At 31.0% G+C, this 17447-nt stretch overlaps 4 protein-coding genes and 1 long non-coding RNA gene across 5 annotated transcripts; 3 read left to right on the forward strand and 2 right to left on the reverse strand.

The window, feature by feature from the left end:
- Positions 1-3536: 3536 nt before the first annotated feature.
- On the reverse strand, positions 3537-4424 carry LOC135800966 (C-type lectin 37Da-like). Its single transcript, XM_065314319.1, has 3 exons — positions 4293-4424; positions 4128-4236; positions 3537-3864 (listed from the first exon to the last, which is right to left on the reverse strand). Exons 1-3 carry the CDS (start codon positions 4374-4376, stop codon positions 3611-3613), a joined length of 447 nt encoding a protein of 148 aa, XP_065170391.1. The 5' UTR covers positions 4377-4424; the 3' UTR covers positions 3537-3610.
- A 2180-nt stretch (positions 4425-6604) lies between these two features.
- On the forward strand, positions 6605-8167 carry LOC135800588 (uncharacterized). The gene is made up of 2 exons (XR_010550186.1): positions 6605-6694; positions 7041-8167. It is a non-coding gene; the product is annotated as an uncharacterized lncRNA (long non-coding RNA).
- Positions 8168-8670: 503 nt separating this feature from the next.
- LOC135800909 (lectin subunit alpha-like) lies at positions 8671-9339 on the forward strand. Its single transcript, XM_065314241.1, has 3 exons — positions 8671-8824; positions 8887-8995; positions 9063-9339. The coding sequence occupies exons 1-3, from the start codon at positions 8741-8743 to the stop codon at positions 9308-9310; spliced, it is 441 nt and encodes a 146-aa protein (XP_065170313.1). The 5' UTR covers positions 8671-8740; the 3' UTR covers positions 9311-9339.
- A 3105-nt stretch (positions 9340-12444) lies between these two features.
- On the forward strand, positions 12445-16541 carry LOC135800905 (uncharacterized). Its single transcript, XM_065314237.1, has 2 exons — positions 12445-12594; positions 15616-16541. Exons 1-2 carry the CDS (start codon positions 12562-12564, stop codon positions 16453-16455), a joined length of 873 nt encoding a protein of 290 aa, XP_065170309.1. The 5' UTR covers positions 12445-12561; the 3' UTR covers positions 16456-16541.
- On the reverse strand, positions 16540-17315 carry Bin1 (histone deacetylase complex subunit SAP18). Its single transcript, XM_065314238.1, has 2 exons — positions 17160-17315; positions 16540-17063 (listed from the first exon to the last, which is right to left on the reverse strand). Exons 1-2 carry the CDS (start codon positions 17226-17228, stop codon positions 16644-16646), a joined length of 489 nt encoding a protein of 162 aa, XP_065170310.1. The 5' UTR covers positions 17229-17315; the 3' UTR covers positions 16540-16643.
- Between the last annotated feature and the right edge of the window lie 132 nt (positions 17316-17447).

Genomic DNA, 17447 nt, shown 5'->3' on the forward strand with positions numbered 1-17447 from the left:
AACTCGAACGCACTATTTTGCTTCATTCGAGCATACACAGCACACACGCACACACCCACATACACACAGAGACAGTAAATCATACTCATGCATGTCATATTTTGTGCTAATACTGCTAATTGTATCAAATACAAGTTGTATCATCAACAAAACTGTCTAATTTTACTGTTTAATTACAAACTGAGCACATGCAACGCCATCTGGGGCTAGTTTTTTAAAGGTGTAAGTTTTATAACCTTTAAAAGGGCTCAATAATGAAAATATTTAATAAAAATGTTTAAATTGTGATTTTGATCGAGTTTTATTGACAAATTCCAAATAAATGGCTCTGATATTGTTAGTTTTATCAAAATTATGTTGTAACACTAACAAACTGTAAAATAATACAATTTAATTACCCATGTGACACATGCAGCGCCACCTAGTGTCAGATTTCTAAACCTATAAGCTTTATAACCTTTAAAAGCGCTAAATAACGCAAACATTTAATAAAAATTATTAAAATACGACTAATAAGTTATATTTACGCATAATTTTGATGATAAATTAAATATAAACACAAAATATAACAAATGAAACCGTAAAATTCAAACATTTAAACAAAATATTAAATATTTTAATATTTTAATGTTTTTTGTCGATTTTCAATCAAAAAATATATTTAAACCCGTATATTAAACCCACATGATGATTTCCTCAATTCTTATCTCTTATCTTTTATCACCATTTAGTAATAAATGTTTATTTTGTATGATTGCGAACATTCTACAAGGTTATTACAAGTGGCACCATCTATAAAATAAAAATCAGCAATCGTTTTATTAACCTACCTGTATTCATACATTATACTCGTACTATAAAGCAAATATCGGAACATGGAATCAGACAGAAACATTACAGACAAAAGAAAACTGGTTGTAATTATCGTTTGATTTGACCAATGTGCAATCATATTAATTTGTCAGTCTGTGGTCAAACCATCACCGCAATCATTTCGATGATTGTGAGATTAATTATTTGTCATTATCGAGCATACTTAGCAACAATTGACATTGAGTCCGGCACTGGCTGGAGCAGTAAATGCAGTGAATGCGGCAGATGGCTGTAAAAGATTTCACTTTCAGAAGTCAGAAGATGCATAAATATGTGTTATATAATTTAAGTTATTATGGTTGCATAAGTTAAAAAAATATTTTTTGTTTTTTAGGTTTAAAATTTTATTTTTTTACTTTTTAAACCTTTTTTAATAATAAACCAGGATACAAAACAACCAAACAAAATTATTACTTTAGTGACCTCGTGACTAAAGTTGGTGATTAAAGTACTTTAGTCACGACTTTTGCGGTCCGTGTTTAAAATTCCACTTTAGATGTCCCAAAACTATGAAAAAACTGGCTCTTTAAAGGTAGACTTTAAAAAAATTGTTTTTTTATTTTTATTATCAAATTTTTTTGTTTTTTTCGTTTCAAAATTAAATTTTTATAATAAACCAGGATACAAAGCAATCATACAAAATGATTCTGTTGTTTATACAAGTGTTTTAAGTTGTTTATTTTAATTTGCACATTTCTACATTAACACCATTGCAATTACAATCAAAAGGATCTCCTGTACAATTTACGAAAAAAAATCTGTTTGTTTTTCTTACATCCAAGAAAATTTCCACTTATTGACACTTCATTGTCTTCAATTGGTAAATTGCACACCGAAAACCACAATGCTAACATATACAACACCAAATCAAGAAGATTTTCGAATTAAATCCTGAAGTGTCGACCGCAAACGCTTTTAGCGTTCACGACATCACGCTTTTCAACGAGCAATCGAACGTATTGGTACGTCACTCATGTCGCATACGAGTGCTAACGTATAATGTGTCTTAGAAAAAACCAAATAAAGTCGTGACCGTCGATTGATTTATATTTTTGCACAACTTGCGCACTGCTTAGCATAATCGCCGAGATCAGGAACAAGGAACTTACCGTATTCTTTGATGCTAGACGCCCGCAGACGGATTTATTTACGGATTGTATCAATCCGGACGATTTTAGAGATTAGTTCACGGGGATTTTTTAATGCAAATAATGAATGAGAGTCATTCATGAACGGGGATATTTATCAGGATGTGTATTGTGATTGAATACAAATAAAGTTTGTGAAATACACTTGTGATAAACGTGAATTACGGTTTTTTTATCAAAAATAAATAAATTTTGATATTTTTAGGAAGGGTATAAGTAGGCAACCAAGTATACATGTATTGAAATACTTAAAAGTTGCATAAATGAATTTATACACTTATAAACTGTTTTATTCTATTGAAAACTTTTAAAATGAATGTTTTTTCATTAATAATTGTTACTATTGTTGTTATTTCAACCATTTTACCAAAAAACTATTAAATTTTTGAAGAAAAACCAGAAAATTTTAATTTTTTAAATTTTTTTTTTTATTAATTCTGTTAAAAAAATTTTAAAATAAATGTTTTATCATTAATAATTGTTACTATTGTTGTTATTTCAACAATTTCACCAAAAAACTATTAAATTTTTGAAGAAAAACCAGAAAATTTTAATTTTTTTAATTTTTTTATTAATTCTGTTAAAAACTTTTAAAATTAATGTTTTATCATTAATAATTGTTGCTATTGTTGTTATTTCAACAATTTCACCAAAAAACAATTAAATTCTCAAAGAAAAAGTACAAAATTTTAATTTTTTTGAATTTACCTAAACAAAATTGATTTTTCTTTGAATTTTATGTTTTTTTTGCTAATAATCCAGTTGATATTAAACAATTCCAGTTATTTCTATTCGCATCCGATTCACTTCCTATTTCATGAACAGAATAATCAACTTCCACATACTTCAACTGCATCATTAACTACTAATTTCGAATACGAGTAATAAAACCTGTTTACAATGTCGAGTAGAGCATAAGTACAGTGCGCATACATTAATCAGCGATTAAACATTAGAGCATCATGATCAATGAAAAAAGCGTAGTCAATGATCAAAACGTTTTGTATTTCGTAATTAGCAGTAGATAGGTATATAAATATAAACAGAGAGGAATAATTCAAGATACAACCTTGTAACGACTAATACAATTTACTCACAGTGAATTTTAAATTTTAAAACAGAAAATCAAATAAAAAATTTAAAAAATTTAAATTTTACGATTTTTTTTATTTTTTCTAAATTTTAGCAAAAAAATTTAAATTTTTTAAAAATTTACTGTTTATATTTATTTAATAATAGTTTATTTATACTATTATGTTAATTTATATGTGTTTCTAATGTTATTGACACTAATATTGACATTGACACGAACATAAAACAACTTTTTGCAAATTTAACCCATACTTTAACTTCCACACACAAAAATATTACAAGTATGATAAATGATACTTGAGACTTATTAAATCTACCGGAAGTACGGAAGTAATACCCATTAACACCATAAGACCATACGGAAATAAGGAAGCAAAGTGAAAGATGTTTACGAAAGAAATGCGGAAATAAACTACAATAATATAAAGTTTACACTATGCAAATGTTATTTTTACTCTTACACTCATAGTAAAAGAAGTTATACTCATTTATAATTTTTACGCTGCACAGATTCTTGGTTTATCTTCACAAACATACATTAATGGTTCTGAACAGTTGCCATTATACCAGAAAACTTGTTTGTTTTCTGCGTTTGGCTGTAGATTGACACAGTGTTGAGCGTTGTTGGCATTATCAGGCTGTTCAGGGCCGTATTTGGAGTATTCTATGGGTTTACCATTGACCATCCAGACAAAGTCACCTTTTTTACCTAGATCAGTTGCAGAAATCCAAAGGGTTTCATTAGCTGCTCCTGGAATATCAAAAATTGCAAAAATTAAGCTCAAAATAATAAAAATTTAATAAAATTTAAAAAAAATCATGTTTCTATTTCCAGATTCAAAAAGTTCTTTTTTTTACGGTTTCTGGATATGAAAAGTAATAATTTCATCACGGTCGTGACTAAAGTACTTTAGCCACGGGATGGAACTCGCGCCTGCGCAAAGTTTTAAAATAAAAAGTTCAAATACAAAAACTAAACATGAAAATTCAGTACAAGTAAAAAAAAATACTTACCTGCACCACGCATTGCTTTCTTCACAGCTAATCCTTCTGTGCATGAATTGATTGTTGCCAATTGTCTTCCCCGTGATGCGCATGATTGATAAGCCCCATGCCAATTCAACTAAAAAAAATTAAAAATTATTTTTTGATAATTAAAAAAAAAATCTAATTTAATACTTTATCTTCTGAAATATAATAGTTTTTGCCTGCCGAAGCTGAACCAGCAATAATAGCAACAATAATCAATGTAAAACCCTTCATTTTTACTAGTTATGAACAAAATGAAGCAGGTTACAAACGTGTCAAAGTATTTATTGCAAATGGCAGCTCTAGTTTTATTCATTTATGCGTAGTTTTTGTGAAAAATGATAAAAATGCAAAAATTTAACACGTCAATCTCATTTTTATCAAAAATAATTTGTAATTTCTACGCAGGTGAATAATAAATACAAAAATTGCAAATTTTGTCTACGATTCATTTTAAAATTATTTATTATTCTTATTTTTTTAAACTTTAACTCAATAATAATGTAATTATTTAACGTAGTAAACGTTTAACGTTAGCAAATGTTTAAATTATTGTTCTATACGCATCTAAAGTCCTTCAGATACTTCTCTATTCACTATTTCCTCAGTTTTATTGCTTTTATTGCATTTATTAGGTGTCTTTTGTTGCGTTTGCGTTGATAACCATTTCCATATTGTGCTGGTCGCTACTTAACATAACCTCTCACAATTTTATTGTCATTCTCGATACAAAACGATTGAATTAATTTAATCCTTGCGTAATATCATAATGGAGATATTATGCAAATTACACATCGCAATTGATTTATTATTCTTTGTAATTTTACGTGAAAAATTTTTATATTTTTATAGAAATCATTAAAAAATGAAATTTTTCTATTTAAAAATAGATGGCGTGGGGTTTCTAGAGTCATGCTTAAGGTAAAACCCAGATTATATATTATAAACCAAATCGATTGTCAAATCATTGTTTATCTTTACATTTACGCCGCAAAACTTGACATAAATACTAACAATTAAACAATAAGCACGTTCTGCTATGAATATACGCAGAATTTCTTTATTGTTGTCTGGAAAATGACTGTTTAGAGTATTTTTAGTTTGTTTTAGCGTGCAGTGTTGCCATATCATCTGTCAAACATGACTTCAACACCGTACAACTGTCAAATCATGTGTAATAATAGTACATTAAGCATCAAGTGGCTATACAGGACTTTAGTCACGAGATTGATTATGTTTAAACAATTGAGTGTTTAAAAACTTTTATTCACGTGATGCTTACGCTTGTTTTTTTCTACTTTCATTGAATTTCCACGTTGAGTTTTTGTATTTCAACTTTTTAATCAAATCCGTAAGCAAATACGCAGGCGCAAGCTGCATCCCGTAAATAATACCCGTAGATAATGAATATTACTCACGGCTTGGCGGTCCGAATATAAACTACCACTTTTTGTATCTAAAAACAATAGAAAAACAGACGTTTTATAGACAAAAGTAGAAAAACTAAATTAAAACATTATAAAACAATCAAATTCCTTGTAATATTTAACTTTATTGCGTTTTATCAATGTAAACACACAATAATAATATTATTGCAATTATTCTATGACTGTGATGATCTAATTTAATTATCTCTTGCGTTAGATCTCTTAAAAGTCAATGCCGATCGTCTGGTCAACAGATTTGCTTGCAAAGTGTCCTAATGTTTATTTCATTAGACATTATGCGCGTTCTGCGTTCTGCGCATTACACTATTGACGGAAATGCAGGCTGCTAACTGAAAAACAAAACACACATTCCGATATTATAGATTTCATGAGTTTTCACCATAAACAACTGCACAACTGCTTGAACGCTATAAATTAAATTTTATGCGCGAATAAAATGTTATAACAATGACTAGGACACGCCGACAAATATTACGGTGTTATGAATTAGAAAAAAACACAATAATTATGTGCTTCCGGTTGATTATTGTTGTTGTCGATGCAGAAGCATGAAATGTTTAGATAATATTAGATACGTGCGAGTATTTCAGATAAAATCGGTAAAAACAAATATTTACAGTCAATACATCGAACAAATTTGTTAAATTAGTAATTTCACCTTAAATCGACACTTGTTGTTTGAGTTATTAAATTAAACAAAGGATATGCATGTGTGGCGGCTCCTTGAGGAGGCGCGGTGCTGCCGGATGCGATTTTGAGCGCGTGCGCAAACTCCCATGTATTATAACCTTACATTTTCCAGTATTATGCATATGATGATAGAAAATTGAATATACATAATTCCAATTAGGCATGACATGACGACATGGTGTGCCGTTTATTGTTTTAGAAATTTAGGAGGTTAAAGCAGTCGATGCGTTGAATCAATACTGCAATCAATAACATATCTTGTTATCTTGTTAGCGTTTGCGTAGACTTATCACATTTTAACTCAAATCAGATTTAGTCATCAATGTGCTGTGGAACACGTCGGTCATGCGTGAATTCTCCCAAAATGGGACTAGTACCGTTAGTTTGCGTGTTATTCGTGGCAATATCGCCAATGTGAGTATTTACTATAGTCTGGAATCTATATATCACATTATCGCAAGATGTAGTTACATCAAACAACCAAAAATTAACCAAACAATAGAATTTTACGCAGATTAATATGTGTTATGTTCCGTTGTACTAAATTTTGTAGTCCAATGTTGGACTTGCCGTATGCATATCGAACATATGACTAATAATGTAATTTTATAACCAAATTGTAAAAATTTCGCCGTTTTAAGGAATTTATCGTCAAATCGAGTAATATTGAAACTAAATATTTATTATTTGGATGACATTATAATTTGTAGGTTATGACACCATAGCTACTTATAAATAACTCATTCTAACCTCATTTCAGCTATTGTGACACAGAGAATCCACGCTTATTAAAACTGTCATGTGATGGAAAACCACTCAAGTTATCAGAGTATCCAAGAGAGGTCAGCATCGAACGCACCACTACCGATACAGTTTTCAATTCGAAATCTTTAGAATCCCCTCTAATCCTCAATCAAAATGACATATTCAACATCAAGATCCACAACTGCACATTTAACAACCCGGATTATCTATATTTTAACTATAACTTCAAAGATTTCCGTAATCTGGATGTGCTGCACATCATCAACACATCGCTTGAAATGTTTGACTTCAATGTAATAGAAAATAACAAAGAATTACGAGAGTTATCATTGGCTGATAACAACAATTTGAGAGAGTTAATCAACGCAAATAGTGGTCGCATGATACAAACTTTAAAATTGACGAATACAAACCTGGAAATGAAAAAGTTTCTGGAGAATATTAGACCAATGCTTACAAATGGCAATTTAACCAACTTGGATATAAGTGGACAGAGTGGAAGTATTGAAAATGACGAAGTATGTAAGCTGTCTGAAAAACTCGAATGGTTTAATGGAGAAAAATGTATTGACATACGAAATATAACATCCAAAAGCATCATTGATATTGACATTGATAACGAATCGAACAAAATATTTTCATCAATATTTTTGATAACTGCTGTTATTTTGACGATCAAATATTTATGTACTTAAATTTAATTTAATGTTTTAACTGTATTTGGTAAATTTCCCGCTAAATTTTATTCGCTTATCAATTTTTACACTTTTTTCATATTTACTTATTGCTTATTCTTCATTTATCTAATGATAAACTGTACTTGTATGTTTTACTCGTATATTCGAAGATAAAAAATCATAATCCGTAAAATGTCAATTTTTTGTTTTGTGGACAATTATTTGACAATTTTATATTGTAGTTTTTGTATTCTGCGTTGTTTTTAAGGCGTTTAGCCACGGTAATGTGCTCCGCGAGTGTAATTTGCGAATTAACCACTTTGCGTGCTTTTTATTTCTATTTTACAAACTAAAAACGCACTTATTTCCACATTTGGCATCTGTTCGTCCAAATTTATCATGGAAAAATACTAAAATACACAAAATAAACACGATTAAAGTAAAATACGAGCATTTATATATAATTTTTTATCATAATTTAAGATTTAACGCTTAATTGTTATAATTCCAGGAATATTAGTTGACAAATATATGTTTGCAATATGAAATCATGCAACATGCACTTACAATTAGAAATACACATGATTCACATGTGTTAATATGAATTTACAACGGTAATTGTCATTTATTTTCAATATAAATATGATTTTAGTGAAAAATATAATAATTTGATGAATAATTTTCATTGTTATTCATTAATATTCATATTTTTGTTGGTTAAGTCTTTTTACAGTCTCTAGGCAACCAAAATCACATAAATATCACACGTATGTTAATTGATGTATTTTTGGTTGCCTATAGTTGTGACATCGTAAGAATAAATTATATATTTTTAGTTTTTTGTTCTGATAAAATATCAGATAATTTTACAATTACTATGTAAAAATATCATATCTATGAATAAATAATTCAAAATTTGCGAATTATGCATTACAAATTGTAAATTTGCTTGTATAAATAGACGCACAATGTACATTTTATCATTTTTATACATTTAGCACACTCAACAGTCACCATCATGAAGTTTTTCACTGTTTTAACATTGGCTGTACTTATGGTTGCCTGTGTTTCGGCGAAAAACTATACTATTATAACAACATCGGTAATAAACACTTCAAAACCTTTTAATCTTATTTCTAACTTTTATTTCGTTATTTTTCTCAGCTTAACTGGCATCTTGCCTTCCAAGACTGTGAATATCGTGGAATGCAACTAGCTACAATCGAATCCGAAGAAGAACTCAACGCTGTAGACGCAGCAAGCAAAGCAGCGGGTAAGTTGAATATTCCAAAACCAGGTGGCGTTAGTAATCAAATAATAATAACCTATTGTGATTATAGGCACTGCTAATGAAGCCATGTGGACTGCTGGGACGGATCTCGCCGAGGAAGCAAAATTTGTATGGATGAACACTGGCAAGGGTTTCACTTATGTACGTTGGGCTGCCAACCAACCCGACAACTGGAAGGATAATGAACACTGCATGCATTTGCGCAGAGATGGCGGGCAACTCGTCTTCAATGATGTGGACTGCCCAAGGAAAATGTATTACATTTGTGAAGATAAACCCATCAATTGTGATGAGTAAATATTAACAATAAATGCGTTTATTTGGTTTTTGTCTGTTTGTTACACTTTCCAGCAAAAACTACCGAACCGATTGCTATGAAATTTTGTACGTTTATTGTCAAGGGTATTGTGAAGGTCATAGAATAGTTTTTGTTAAATAATTGTTAATAGTTTTCCTTGGGGAGAAGAAAAACTGTCAAAATCAATTAAAAGATTGAAAAACATTTTTGGACAATAATTATGTCAATAAATTTGTCTATTTTAAAATAAATTTAATATTTTTTATTTTATTTACATAACCTCAATAATAATTATTGCTATTATATTGTTATTAACAAAATAACGTGTCTCTCCATAAATAAACAAATCCCAGATTTAATTTACTTCAAAACAACGCGAAAATCACAAGAAAAACAAAAAATTACTCAGCGGAAACACAAATTAAGTCCCACTTAACGCGGAGGAAATTGTTTAATAACTTTAATAACCAAACACATGTCAAAACATCACCCGGACAACAACAAAATGCTTGTTTTGTTTTTGCATCTTAATTTTTGTCAGGCGTGCAGCGTGTACGACATGCAATAGTATGTCATTTATAATTGAGGTTACGTCGGTGACGTCACAGCGGACATGTAATTTAGTCCAGGACGACAATGGCGCCATGAGTTATGGATGGTTAATTGATGCGACAACTGGTTAATTGTTAGTCACACCTCGTTATTTATTTATTCTTATGCGGGGTTACGTAAAGCCACTGCCGCTGCGAAACAGTTTGGACTCGTAAAAAATTAATAACGACACAGAAATAACAATTTCGGTGTGTGCGGATGTTCTAAATGCTCACATTAATCATTTTAACAATAGACTTTTATGTTTTTCCAGTTAGTTTGGTATGGAAGGATTTGTATGAGTGTTATTTGTGTGTAAAATTCGTTTTAAACAATTTTAAACAATTTTAAACAATTATTTTTGACAGGTTAGACATAGATGAGTAAGAGTTAAGTAATAACTGTTCAGATGGAATAGTTTATTATTTACTGTGAGAGTTTTTAACTAAATTTGATAATATTTGCTTTGTTATGATATAGGCAACTTGTTTTGGTTGAAGTGTAAGTAAGGTTGCATATAGTAAAACTAGATATTTAGTTTTTTGCTCTTTTAGAGGCAACGGAACATGGAAAAGCAAGTTTATAGCGTGTATACATTAATATAGCACAAACAGTTGCCTATAGTACAACTTAACATCAATAATAAAACTAATATTAAACAGTTTTATCGTTTTTTATTGTTTTAATTGCTTAAATATTCATTTTTTCGTAAAAAACACAAAATTTTGCGAATTTGGTTATTGTGTTATAGGCACCTTGTTTTACTTGTTCTGTAAGTAAAGTTGCATATAGTAAAACTAGAAATTTAGTTTTTTGTTCTTTTAGAGGCAACTCAACACGGAAAATCAAGTTTATGGCGTGTATAAATCAATATAGCATAAACAGTTGCCTATAACACAACTTAATATCAATATTAAAACTAATATTAAACAGTTTTAAGGTTTTTTATTGTTTTTATTGCTCCAATATTCATTTTTTCGTAAAAAACACAAAATTTTGCGAATTTGGTTATTGTGTTATAGGCACCTTGTTTTGCTTGTTATGTAAGTAAAGTTGCATATAGTGAATTCACAACTCAACCTATAAAATATAAAACTTATTGCTGTTCAAAGAGTTGCCTATAATACACCTAATATTAATTATTAAATTAATATTAAACAACTAGCTGTTGCCCGCGACTTCGTTCCGGCAGTGTTTAATAAAAATGTAATTCGTTTTTACTCCCTTGTTCTAGACATACTCGTAGTAAGAGTCAATTCTATCAATAAGATTAGCAATTTTAATTTAAATAAATTAATTATATAAAGTTTTGTCAATAATGCACTTCAGCGCGCCATCTCGAATTCAACTATTTAACTATAACTATGATTGAATTTCAATGTCAAATTTTATTCTATAGAAAAGAGCTGTTTTGAGGATTTTCCCGGCAATTATTCGAATTTTTCTCACCTTTTAAACCTTCCCTAGACCTCCACGAATAATTCAAGACCAAGATAACATAAATCCGTTCAGCCGTTCTCGAGTTTTAGCGAGACTAACAAACAGCAATTCATTTATATATATATATATATATAGATATATAGATTTCTATGTTTTTATAGCTTTTATTACTCAAATATTCATTTTTTCGTAAAAAAGCACAAAATTTAGTAAATTTATCTTATTGTGTTATAGGCAACTTGTTTTGCTTGCTCTGTAAGTAAAGTTTCATATAGTGAAATCACAACTCAACCTAAAATATACATAACTTATTGCTGTACAAACAGTTGCCTATAATAAAACATATTATGACTACAAAATCCTAATATTATCTAATTTTACATAAATAAATGAATTTAAAGCCTATAATTACACGCATCGATGCTTTCATTGATTTTATAACTCTAATATTCATTATGCACGTATAAAAAGCCCGTGATTTCATTTGTTTTCGCATTGGTAATCGTAACATTCGTAATTCGTCGTACGTCGGCATTAAGTTATACACACACGGAATAAATTTAACGCTCGACGACTGCGAGATGGCGAAAGATGCAGATGAGGGTGAAAGTTTGGCCTTTCTTTGTCGTCGAAGTCGTCGCCGTGTTCTCGGACAGCGGACAACTCAACGGACATCAACAATTGCACAAAACAAGAACATTTAAATAAACTGGAGCTTCCATATGAATAAAAACATGTTTTACACTTGAAAAAACAATCGCCATCTTGTATAAAATCAAAATAAAGCTGTTTTGCAAATATCTAGAGCATGTTGAACGTCTTTGTAATTAATTTCAAGAAATTTCAAGAGAAATTTGTTTTCTTTTTGCGTTTTGTGTAGAAAACAGTTTAATTTTGAAATTTTTAAAAATGGCGAGATTATTATAAAATGGCGGTTTTAAGATGTCAAAATAATGTCAAAATTATGTCAAAAGTGTAAAAGTTATAGTTTTATGTGTATTAATTAATATTGAGTGTTGGTTTTGATATCTTGAGTTCTTGTTCTTGGCTGTCGTGGCAAAGGAAGCCGTAGCAGGGTGTGGCGGTATAAAACGCGAGCTTCCCATCGGCAGTCGACCACTTCTTCGCACTACCGCGCTCACGCTGGTTTAAATTTAAAACAAAACACCACAAAACTGCAGATTTAGTGAAAGAAACTTCATCAAGACACAGTGCCAAGATGAGACTGAGTGGTATTACAATATTTACACTGGTAAGTTACAAATTTAGATTAAAACAATTAAATTTAATTTTTATGCAACCCAATATACACATATTTTGTATTTTAACATCAAAAACTCAAAAAATCTCATTTTTTGTGTTGAAATCAATAAAAATTTTAAAAAATCATACAAAAATTTAATTCTAAGAGTAATCTTGTGAATTATTGAATAATTTTATGTTATTCGAACGTAAAAATCAAGAAATCAAGATCAAAGTGAAAAGAAAGTTGAAAAACATAAAACAAAATGCAGCTAGCAACTAGATCACCTTGATTCGAATCAATCTCTCACCTTTCAATCGACTACATTCCATCTGGGTTGCATTTATTAATACCATACACAATTCACAATTAACAATTCCGCCATGACACTATTTTTACAAAAACGGTGAAAACACTTAAAAGTAAAGTAAAGTAATAAATCTTGTGATAAATCATGAATCACCAACCAACGCTGGTGATTAAGTTGATGTTCAAGTTAATTACACGTTTCATTTCCTCATTTTCTAACCAGACGCGTTTCTAATTCATGAAATTCGTTTCATTTACATTCATAAAGACGAAGATATATCTTCAGACGAGATTTATTCACGAAAATATTGTGTTGAAATGTTTAAATGTTAATATACTGTTAATTAATGTGTGTGCAAGTTCAACGTTCACATTACGTACTTGTATGCAACTTGTAGTGATTGCAGAACTTGCAGAAAGAAGAAAACTTGTGTAAATTATACGCGTAGCGCAACTGTTGTTTGATATTCATGTAGGTATCTTTGATTCTCGAGTTGCTGCTGGCTGCTTTTCTCATGAATGTCATTAACGTTGGCATTAGCATTCGCATTAATGTCAGAGAGATTAAAGTGGATTGATCACACATAAATCATTGACATACAAACTGCACTTTGATATTTTTAAATAGTTTTTAACGTCTTTTGACGTTTTTTGAGGTTAAAAGGTAAACCACTTAAAAAAATTGCTTTTTTGAGGTTAGAAGCTTAAAAACCTTAAAATTTTGCTGTTTTTGTTGATTTTATGCAATTTTATATTAATTTTAATAAATATTCATTCAAAACAATTTTGAAATTCAATTGTTTATTTGTTTATAAACGTTTTTCAGCGTGTTTGAGGTTAAAAGCTTAAAAACTTAAAATTTTGCTGTTTTTTGTTGGTTTTATGTAATTTTATGTAATTTTATATTCATTTTAACAAAAACACATGGAAAAATGTTTTGTAATTTAATTGTTTATTCGTATATAAACGTTTTTCACCGTTTTTTGAGGTTAGTAGCATGAAAACATGAACATTTTGCTGCTTTTTTTGATTTTAGGTAGTTTTTCATCAATTTTAGCTAATACATGTTGAAAAATGTTTTGTAATTCAATTGTTTATTTGTTTATAAACGTTTTTCGACGTTTTTTTGAGGATAAAAGCTTAAAAACCTAAAAATGTTGGGTTTTTTTTTAAATTTTCTATATTTTTTTATTAATTTCAACAGAAACACATTGAAAAATGTTTCATAATTCAATTGTTTATGTGTTTATTTGTTTATTATGTAAATAATTGTCTCGACCACAAGTGAAATTGTCGAAAGAATGCAAATTAAGTAATCTAACACAATTTCTTTTCATCCATATTATATTACAACATACATTTCACTTTTTTCTTATTATTATTGTTATTATATATTATTATTGGTTTAAATAGAATTTAATCCATTCCGATTGCTACTGTGCTTAACTTAAGTCTCTTATAAAGTTAAGTCGTATACTTGAAACAAAAACAGCAAACATGTTCGCGATTTACAGTTTACTGTAAGTCGTAAGTCGTAAGACAACTTTTTTCTTTCATAAGTAATTTCACTTAATGCGTCCACTCTACTTACACTTATTTAGGTTCGTGGAGGTTATGTAATCGCTTTGTCTGGTGCACGCACCTTTTCGGAGTGCTTTGCATATTTATATTCGCGCATACCTTTCGGTGGAATGTAGCAGTGTCAATATTTATGAGTTATTTATGAGTAGCTATTGTGTCATAACCTGCAAATTATAATGTCACCCAAATGACAAATATTTATTATCAAATAATTAATATCACTCAATTTAGTGATAAATGGTGAAATATGTTGAATTTGGTTATAAAATTACATTATTAGTCCTATGTTCGGTGTGTATACCGCAAGTCCAACATTGGACTACAAAATTTAATACAGCGTAGCCTCGATTTAACGAAAAACTCTGTATAACGACGAAATTTGTACGGTTTGATTGGTTTATATTAATTTCCTCGTTATAACGTTACAGTTTCTCTGTGTAACGACGAAAAATATTTTCATTTCTACCAATTATAACCTAGAATATTTTTTCAAAGACATGACATCGATGGTAACATTTGAAATATTGTTGTAATTATGATCCCAACATCCCTACAAATTGCAATGCAATATTTTATAACTTAAGCACGATTTTTCAGCTAATTTGTTGGGGTGCACGTTACGTTACAACAAAATCATTTAAACATAACACAAGTGAATACAACTGAGCGACGCGGAATTCATATTTAGACTTCAGGAAATATTTACCGGCATTTTTACTAAAATAATTGAGTTTATAACCTGCGCAACAAAAGATTAAACAGATGTCGCTACTGTAAAATCTAAATTTTTGGTTATGTTTTGTTTCTTAATGTAACGACACCTCAATATAACGTGATAAATATTTTTATTCACCGAAAGTTCTTCTGAGAAGTCAAACAACTTGAGTTTACTTTCGTTGCTGCTCCAGTTGTTCCACTTTCTTCTTGCTCGAAATATTTCACGTTCGTAACTCTGCTTCTTGCACCTCTCGATCACCACATTCGATTAAATTCAATTCGATACGTCTACATCACCTTCACCTACGAAAATTTCTCTTCTTATTTTAATTACACATCAACAAGTATATGCAACCAATATTACTTACTACATATTACTATTTTGAACAAAAACGTAACACAAGTATATTTTTTCTTTTTCAGTTCCTAGTGATATGTCTAACATCAGCATATCCACAATTTCCCCCACGGCTGCAAATCCCCGGTGCGGTATTCGTCGACGCCATTCCCCCTAAACAAGCGACACGTTCCCGCGCACGCGCACAAGCTCCCCCTCAGCAACAATCTTACATTCCGCATGAAGTGCGTCCTGTAAACGAAGAACCCGATGATATCCCATCACCCGTCCGTTACGTACCATCACCCGCAGCTATTCCAGTCCAACACCTCTTAGAAGTAGAACCTGAACAGTCAGATGAACGCGAACGTCCGCAACCACCATTCCGTCCCGAACGACCAATCGCAGCGCAGCGTCAGATTCAATACGTTCCGCAACCACAACAACAGCCGCAACAGCAACAAATCCGCCCGAAACAAAACTACGCGCCTGTAGAAATCGCCGTGCCACATCTACGCCGTCCAAATCCTCAACCAGCTCCACAACAACCACGTCCAGCTCAACAACCACGTCCTGTCAGTCGCCCCGCTCCTCAATACCTTGATGATGACTCCCATCGCACACGCAAACCTCCAGTGCAGATTCTGCGTAAATATCGCACAGATAACGCTGACGGAAGCATCACCTGGGGTTATGAGAACGAAGATGGTTCCTTCAAGGAGGAAACCATTGGTATTGATTGTATAACACGTGGAAAGTACGGTTATGTTGATCCAGATGGCGTTAAACGTGAATATTCATACGAAACAGGCGGTACTTGTGAGGAACCGGAAGAGGATCTCGAAGATCTCCCACCGGGTCAAGCTGCGCAGGCGCCGAAGGGTAAGAAGCCGCATTATAAGCCCCTGCCACAGTATGTTAACTAAGTGTTTGTAAACGTAGGTTATGTTAATGTATGTTTTGATTATGCCATTAATTATTTTAAATGATAAATAAATTTAATGCCAAAATGTGTAGAAATGTTTCATTACGACGTCAATGTTCATCATTACCTAACATAACCTTAAAATTAAGCGCAGAAATCTGTAATTTCTAAAGAAAAAGAAAATCAGAATCAATATGGCCGCTGTCGGTGATTGTTGTAGTTCTGCTGGAAACCTTTCCTCGGGCCGTTGTTCCAATGCTCTGGAGCTGATACAGAGATATCCATGTAGTCACCAATTGTAAATCGAGCTTGATTTAAGGTTTTGAGATCATCAGAACCTTTTTGTCCGGATGTAATGCTGCCGATTTCACGCATGCGGTATACAGGTGAGCGGCTGTCAGGGTAAACTAAACCAAATGATAGTTTGGTGCCTTTTCGGCGTGCGTCTGGGTTTACTTTCTTGACTAGTATTCCCAGCTCGCTGAGAGTGGCATCTCTCCATGTGTAGATTTGGAGTTCGTTTTCGGGAACGTTCCCTTTGCTGTATTCCATTGTTTTGTGGTGATATCCGTTTGTTGAGAGGAATACTCTCAAGAGAAATGGACAAACCTAGAGAAATTTAAGAGGAAAATCAATAATTGTGTGATTTTTGTTTTTGGAGATGAAAATTTAATTTTTTTGAGAGAGAAGTGGTGTATAACTTACTTTTTGACGGTCTACACCATCGTCTTTCTTTTCTTCAACGATTAATTCGACAGGATTTGTGCTAGCCATCGTATATTTTATTTTATTTGTGAATTTGAGGAGAATTTGTTTGCCGATTAGGTTAAAATGTGTTTACAAGCATAGAGTAGTCGAATATTATCGAATAAAAAGGGGAAGAGGGCGCCACCATCGGATAATTTATAATATTGAAAATATGCGCAAAACGTTTAAATTTTAATAACTAAACTATTATTATTATTTTTAAAATTACTACTAAACATATTCTTT

This window comes from Atheta coriaria, unplaced genomic scaffold (genome assembly GCF_025399875.1).
Source record: "Atheta coriaria isolate IRGN ID8LTWV9N9 unplaced genomic scaffold, Caltech_Dcor_3.1 hic_scaffold_10_pilon, whole genome shotgun sequence".
In the NCBI taxonomy this organism is placed as follows: domain Eukaryota; kingdom Metazoa; phylum Arthropoda; class Insecta; order Coleoptera; family Staphylinidae; genus Dalotia; species Dalotia coriaria.